The 8,516-nt window shown below is 25.0% G+C and overlaps 1 protein-coding gene across 1 annotated transcript; it reads right to left on the reverse strand.

Moving 5' to 3' along the window:
- Positions 1–1,925: 1,925 nt before the first annotated feature.
- On the reverse strand, positions 1,926–4,576 carry LOC106761158 (phosphatidylinositol-glycan biosynthesis class X protein). The gene is made up of 4 exons (XM_014644675.2): positions 4,315–4,576; positions 3,819–4,179; positions 3,558–3,715; positions 1,926–2,455 (listed from the first exon to the last, which is right to left on the reverse strand). The coding sequence occupies exons 1-4, from the start codon at positions 4,399–4,401 to the stop codon at positions 2,192–2,194; spliced, it is 870 nt and encodes a 289-aa protein (XP_014500161.1). The 5' UTR covers positions 4,402–4,576; the 3' UTR covers positions 1,926–2,191.
- Between the last annotated feature and the right edge of the window lie 3,940 nt (positions 4,577–8,516).

The raw sequence follows: 8,516 nt of genomic DNA on the forward strand, positions 1-8,516 counted from the left end.
TAGATTGTATTGTATTTTTTATTTTGGATTGTATTTAGAGTTTAATATCATTGTATTGTATTTAGATTAAACATTGTTTAGATTTCAATTAGAACAAAATTGTTATTTTTTAAGATCGAAGAAAAAAGAATTATAATTAAGTCAGTGAATTAATCTGTTTAATACATCAATATGTAGTAATTCGGATCGAATTCAAATTTTTTAAATCTATTGATAAGTTAACTTTGATTAACTGTCTAACTAACCAACTCATAGTGAATTTAATCATATTTATCATGTCTTTGTTAAAAAATATAATAAATATTTGGAAAAGATAATGTATTTCATTTGGAGATATTTCATTCTTCATGTTTGTGTTGAATTTTTTTTATGAATAGAATATTATTAAAAACATCTTTAAAATTACTAAAAACAACGAAGTAAAATACCTGAAAAAAATAAATCACAATAATACAGTTACTTGTTCATTTGTACGTGTTTCTATCCATTTACATGTTTTGATTTTCATTACAAAATACAAATATAATGTTTATATAACATCCATTTTAATAATTTTTAATTAACTTTTATTTCTTAATAAACTCGTATTAGTTGACTTATTACTTATACTAAAATCCATAGTTACTTATCTTGCATGAAATATTATTAAAATAAAATATAAAAAAAAACATAAGAAATCACATTATAAAAATTACGAAACCTAAACATATTATACATATTAACAAAAATATATAAAAATACTTAAAGGTAAAACATTAAATTGTTCAGAACCTTTTTTGTGAACAAGAGTAAAATTAACTAAGTAATCAACTTAACATTTTCGTCATAAAAAAACATGAGAAACTTTTGATCATCCTAAATCAATCAATCAAGAACTTTATCATCTCACATCTATGAATTTATTACTGTATGAAAAACTAAAATATTAGTACAAATACCTCAACTAGTACAGTTTGAAATTTGGCTTGTGTAACGTTTGTAGGGACAGTTTTGTCTCTTTCATTCATTCAAAAGAGGACAATTGAAAAAGAATATTTATGTGATGTGGGCGTGATTATTAAATTTGACCCAACTCATACCAAAATGTAGGTGTGATAATCAGTTCATCCAACTACACACATAAAGCCTAAAAATTCAAATCAATTATGTTATAACACTTATGTGAAGTTTCAACAATATATATCAAAATTGATCCACAGTAAAAACTTTATATTTGAATAAAAAAATACAAATATTAAAAGTTAAATTTATAACTTTATAGTTTTACTATTTTATAATTCTATAATTTTATAAAACTATAAATGTAAAAAATTATGAAACTATAATTTTTAAAACTTTAAAATTAAAAAATTAGAAAGTTATGAAATTATGAAGAAATTATAAAATTATAAAATTATTCAATTGTAAATTATAACTTTTTTAAAAAAAGGTGTGTCAGAAAATTATAACAGGAAAATATATTTAAATTGTCTATAATTAACCTTTAAGTCATATAAAACTATTCTGGGTGTAGTTTTTGACAAAATTCGGGGTGTAGTTTTAGATTTTGAGGAAATTTAGATAGTCTTAAGAATCAAACTTAAGATGAACTTAATGTATCATTGAAACAAACTAACAAATTTTTAGAAGGTTGTAAAATAAAATATTTAATTCTAGATCACCCATGGATGTACAGATAGAGGTTATCTTTTATTTGACTGCAAGTTCAATTTTGTATGATTTACATAATGGAGTGCGACTTCTCATTCAAGATAATATATATATATATATATATATATATATATATATATATATATATATATATATACTACTTAAAAAACTATAGAATATATAGTATGAGAATCACAACGGTACATATATGTAATAATCATTTCCATCCTCATCTATATTATTCATACTCATATTTGTTCTCAGTCAATATGAAAATTTTCATTAAAACAAGACAAATTTAAACAATATTCTCGGAAACAGATTGCCATCTCTAAATATATGTAACCTAAAAGGCATGATACATTTAAGTAACTATATTATAATTTCATATTTTTAATATTTGTTAATAATTGTTTTAGCCATTGTATGCTTCATTTTGGATCATCCTGCCCCTTTCCAATGCTAAAATTCCTCTTATACTTTTCTTCTTTAATTTAAATCAATATTGTCATACGATGTTTTTAAATCTTTTTTCAACCATTTATTTGAAATAATATAACGATGCAACAACAATTGTAAGAGTTGATAACAAAGCTGCAGTAAATGTAACCGTAGAAACAAGGCCAGCATGCTTATTTATGCCAGAAGGTATTCTCCAAACAATATGACTGACGTAGACATTAGCATCACCTTTTTCTAATTTGAAGAAGCAATAGTGGTTTTCCACCTTGTCCTTTGTGCTACAACGAATTAACATATCCGGTGTACCAAATTCAACTGTTGAGTACCCAGTTTCATTTAGAGACTGCAAAAAGGGAGAGAAATTATTTAGTTCAGACTCTTAAAGAATTCAATGTGAGTAGGAAGTTTTATGTTTGGCAAAATAAGATAACAAGTGTGTTTATGTGTTTATATTATATAGACACACACACTAATCTATTGTCTTAAAGTTTTTGATTGAAAATTGTGTCTTGGTCACTTACATGGGTTGGTTCATGTCGTATTGATACCCTCAAAATCTCCTATCAAAATATCTCACAATAATACGAGAGATGATGATTCATTCTAAAAGTATAAAGTAGGTGAAAATTCCTAAAAGTTTAAGAGTTTATTACTACTAAGACACTCGTACTCGAGGGAAAGATATTCCGACTCCCACTTGAGAGAGACATTGCTAATAATTCAAGACAAGTTGAAAGTTTCACATTATGTAAAAGTGAATAAGATGACTAATATATAAGTAAAATGATCCACAAACTTATTGTTTTAAGATTTTTTTATTGAAAGTGATGTCTTGATCTCTTATATGGACTTATTCAAATTTCATTAGTACTAAATTTTCCTAAAATCTCCTCTCAAAACACCTTTCAAAGGCAGTGTCATATTCTATAGTGGACCCTACTAAAGGACATGTAATAACACTAGTATGACAAATGTTACTAATACACCTCTCACATTTGCTTTCCAATATATTCTCTTATGTTCAGTAAAGTTTTGTGACTATAACTAAATACGCAGTCTCATTCCTCCTTTTTTGGTTGTCCCATACTCAAACTAACAGAACTCGAGTAAATTTCAAACAAGAATGGAGACATTTAGACGCTGATAATAACGATCCTCATACTGCTATATTATTTTTAAAGCCACTTTCGTTTTATTTGCAGAGGAAAATTAGCGTTATTAGCACAGTATTACAATATTAGAATCGCTGGTATATAAAAAGTAATTAGCCTCGGTGATGTTGCTTCAACTTGTTTATAATTATCATTTGGATGTCTAGTTGAAGCAATTATCATGGTGATGAACTGACAATTCCTTCGTAATTTGCTACTGTTTTTGTAGAACATTAGATTTCAAAGACAAGCTCAGATGAATGTGGTAAAGTAACTGAAACATAACAGTCTTACTTGATATCGAGCATGCAAGGGAAGCTCAATCTTGATATCAGTCGGATTTTGCAATATATTTGGGTCTACAACTAAGTGAATTTCAACAACAGAACGATTGGACAAGAATGAAGGTAGCTCCAGATTTGTATCACCAAAGACAGCTATGTCACTGAACACTGCAATACAAAGTGTAATTCACTTAAAAGAAACAAATTGACAATCCTAAAATTACAAATATGAAATTCTTTTACATTTTTCTGTACAAATATGAATAATTACCACCACGATGAACAAGATGTTGTAACTCAAATGGGTCAGCAAAAACTCCGGAAGGAAGTCTTTCAATAAATATGAGTTCACAAGAGTGGCTCAACAGTTCAGACAGAGACTTTAAATGTTGGCTTTGGAATTTGATCAATGTCGACACACTACGATGGGAACCTTCACCAGTAAGATTGCGTTTTATATCTGACAATCTCCAAACAAGATCATGATTATGTGGAAGCACTTCACACAAGCCAGAAGTGACTTCTTGAGACACAAAGTTTTCGAAATCGGAATTGTGTAAATCGGTGTGCCTGTCATAATAGGACTGCATCAGGAATTTATTCATGGGAGAATTTTTTTTGGAATCCATAACCTGAAAATGCAAGAAATAATTTGACAATTATAAAAAAAATTAAACATATCATAATGCTGCAAGATTGTGCCATCAATTTCTATTTCATTAAAGACAAGGGAAAATCATTTATAAAGAAAGGGTTTTTTTACTAACCGGAGGTGAAAGTGAATGAGCAATTCCAGGTGACCATGTAAAAGAAACCCATGCTAATAAATGAACGAAGGTTTGAATAGTTCCCATGAAGAAACAGAATCGATTGTATAATGGAAGGGTAAGTTAGGGTATAAAGAGATCATAAGAAAAGGGAGGAAAGACGAGAGAGGAAGAGAATGGAGGAGAAGAACGACTGATAACTTCTGCTGGTGAATGTCTCGACCCCTACTTCGCTGCCTAATTGGGCTTTTCGATCTAGCCCACTTGTGAAAAAAGAAAATAGTTTAAAATAATAAAAAGTATTCACTTGATTGTTTGTATAATCCGTCATGTTCACCATTATAAAAGTAGGTCCTAAAGTCTAATTAGCAGGCGGATTTGAGGGTTGGCATCGTGGTTGCAAAATGTTAAGGAAAAACAACAAGTGTTGTTATTAGAAATGACTTAAAATTAGAATAAGAAAGAAATGTTTTGAGTAAGAGTAAGTTTGTTTGTAAATAATTTATTTGAGAAACATTTTAGAGCGTTTTAACATGTGCGTTTGGAGGGTTGGTATTGTGGTTGCAAGATGTTAACGAAAAATAGGTGTTATCGTCGGAAAATGAAACCAAATAAAGATTAGGGATAGAGTTTAGTTTAAGACTAAAATTAAGATTAAAAAAATCTATTTACATTAAGGGTAGATTTGTTTGTAAGAAGTCTTCTTAGAAAAGAAAAGGTGTCATTGTTTACTTTGATCCTGAAAAAAGGAAATGTATTGTTGTTTTTTCTAATCCATCACACCCCTGAGTGAGAGAATAAGATCTACTTCTCCTTCTAATTCCATTGAATTCTTTCTTTTTAGTAGTCAAAAAATTAATACAATATTTGCATGAGAGAAACTCTATAATCGAAAACAATATATATATATATATATATATATATATATATATATATGATATAATTTGATAAAAGATAAAGATATAGGATTTTTTTTATATTATATCTATTGAAAAGATAATAGAAGAGATATATAGATAATAAGTGTAATTTAAAATTATCGTTTTGATGGATGTCTCTAACTTTGAGATACTATTTCAAACATTGAAAGTTGGATAATCGAAAATCTGATATTAATGAAACTGGTTTGAAGTAACAGAATATTTGCTATCCTTATCTTATATCTCTTTGGATTCTGAAATTCAAAAAATAATAAAAGGAGTTTAAAACCTTTTGAAAATTATTCATCCAGTGGTTCTATTCTCTGTATCTGATATTATTTTAATTTATTACAGGCGTTGGGAGGAGGCAATATACCTTTTTTTGGAATATTTGAGAAATTCTAGTTGTTTAAAAAATTTTAATTTAAATATCTTATAAAATATTTCTAAAATTTTTACAGATAATATGTCATGATATAATAATTTATTATTATATTATATTTTTAAAATATTATGATATAATAATTGATTATTTAATATTTTAAAATAAAATTTATTTTATTATATCTTTAATATATTATTATATAATAATTTTGATTTTTTAACATTTTTAAGATATAACAATTTTTATTATATTTTCAAAATATTATGATATAATAATTATTAATTATTTAATATCAATAGGATATTATATTTAATATCTTCAAGTAAATAAAAACTATTATAACCTAGAAAATCTATAAATATGAGAAATAAATACTTAATTATCATATTCAACTATAAATCTCAATTTTAATATGTTTTACCTTAATCATATTATTATAATTTATAATATATCTTTATTCTTTTATTAATTTAAGTATTATAGAGTTTTTTTTTTAATGAACCCCTCTGCCTCTCTTTAAACTCGGAGCTCTCTCGCCAAAATACAATAATTCAACTTTGAAAGTCCCGTTCTATTAAAAAAAAGGAAAATATCTTTTTAGTCTCTATACTTTGAGGCAATTTTGGTTTTAGTCTATTTTCAAACTGTGGTATAATTTAGTTTTTCAACTTTAAAAAACTCTGGTTTTAATTCTTTTTACCAAATTTTTTTAACTTTATTTGTTGTTTCAAACACGTTTTATTATAACATTTGAATTGTTTACACTGTTTGACACATTTTTACTTCAATATTAACTGATAAAAAGGACTAAAACCAGAATTTTCTAAAGTTGAAAGACTAAATTTTACCATAGTTTGAAAATTGACTAAAACCAAAATCGCCTCAAAGTATAAAAACTAAAAACATATTTAACCCAAACAAAAATAATCTGATTCAACTTACTTTACAAAAATCAACTTGACAAACTATAAAAAAAAAAAGAAAAATATTACTTTCAGTATTGACAAATGAATTATTTCATTTTCTAAAATTTGTAAAAGCTTTTGACATCTGATTCAAACCTACTTATTTAGGAAAAAAACATGTATATTATTATTTATTCATTATTATTTCATGGTAAGAGTTGGGAAAGGTATACTGTAGAAAAACGTGAGTAATTTTTTTAATACATTTATAATTTATATTTTAACTCTGATTTTGTTCTAATCATTTTTCAAAGTTTATAATTATGATAAAAAAAGTGTCAAATTTTATTCTATTTCTTTTAATTTGTTTTGAAATTGGTTTTTAACATGTAATACCAATAAAATGAGATTCCCTCGTTTGGAATACTCATTTATATAATTATTTTCTCCATAGGTTATAATTCTTAACTTTTATTCACAACCTTTTCATTTAACTTTCATTTTTCAATGTATCTTACATTGAACAAAAAAATAATAATAAGCATATTTTAAAGAATTAATTTGAAAAAAAAAATTGTAATTTTTAATCATGACTTGAATTACCTTTTCAAAGAAAAAAAGTTTGTTTTCGGTTGTGTATGAAAGGTTGATGATGAAAAATGGAATGTTTGCTTAGATTTAATTCGAAGATCAAATTAGTCTCCTTAATAAGTAGGAGGTACTAAAGTTATTGTTTTTTAATAACATAATAAATGTAATATAACAATTTTATTTACTAAAATTTTATTTTATTATCTATCAAATCATTCATAAAATTTATCTTTATTTTTTTCTAATTTTCATATTTTTAATAATTTTTTTCATGTTGAGATAATATATACATACAGAACAAGAGATTAAACATTAATAAATAATCCATCAATGATAGATAAAAAAAATATCCGTTTATAAATTGATAGGGAATGAATATTATACTACTCATATCTCATAAGTATTTGTTATCTTAAAAAAAATTAAAATTAAAAATTATTTTATTAAGTTAAATTTAATTAAAATTAAATTATAATTTATATCTTATGAGATTAAATTTATTTAAAATTAAATTTTAATTTAATTTATATTTCATATTTTTTATAATTTTATTTACATTTTTGTTTTAAAAATTTATAAAATATTATTTTTAAAAATATTTATGGCTACAGCTACTTGTGGGTTTTTTAAACTCATATATAAATTTTAAACAGACATTCGATAATGAAACATCTAGGTACTATCTCTGCTTGATTCACTTCGTTGTCATGGCTAAATAGAAATTGACATGATAGACCCAACAAAATTTCATTAGAATAGACTCAGACTTATATCTTTGATACCATGTTAAAAAGTGATTTTAAGTCTAATTCAATCTCATAAATTTGACTACGAAGATAATGTTTACATCTACTTATGTACTATAAATTCATTTTCTTTTTAGTAAATATAGTACATCTAGTTATGTACTATATCTCAATGAAAGATTATATATTTGAGTAGGTTGTTGTGGATGTTTGATAGTAAAATTTCTGAAAAGAAATATGTTGATATTCTACCAAACATTTAACTCATGTAGAAATATTAACAATATTTGTTATATGAAAAAACTATAACCCACTTATAAGATATAAACAGATGTGGTTAAAACTCAACAAATAAACTATAATTGTCATAAATCGATTAAACAATTTGATATTATTAAATTAAAAAATAAAAAAATATTAATGTATATTGTACCGAAAACTAGATTACAAACTTAAATTTCAAAGACAGATTGTAAAAGGTGTTTCCGAAATTATATAGTTAAACACTGACAATTTATTAATTCTCGTGCAATTTGCTTTGAATATGCAACACTTCACGGATTAGAAAATATGATTCTGATATGATTTTATATATTCATTATTATCACTCAGCTTTTAGAATACTAGATATATTTTCCTCTAAGATTAACCGAAG

This window comes from Vigna radiata, chromosome 5 (assembly GCF_000741045.1).
Source record: "Vigna radiata var. radiata cultivar VC1973A chromosome 5, Vradiata_ver6, whole genome shotgun sequence".
NCBI classification, from domain to species: domain Eukaryota; kingdom Viridiplantae; phylum Streptophyta; class Magnoliopsida; order Fabales; family Fabaceae; genus Vigna; species Vigna radiata.

Coding starts and splice junctions, on each gene's coding strand:
- LOC106761158 (XM_014644675.2), bottom strand. CDS start 4,401: ATGGGAACTATTCAAACCTTCGTTCATTTATTAGCATGGGTTTCTTTT. Junction 4,180..4,314: donor CTCATTCACTTTCACCTCCG/GTTAGTAAAAAA, acceptor TTGCATTTTCAG/GTTATGGATTCCAAAAAAAA. Junction 3,716..3,818: donor ACATCTTGTTCATCGTGGTG/GTAATTATTCAT, acceptor TTTGTATTGCAG/TGTTCAGTGACATAGCTGTC.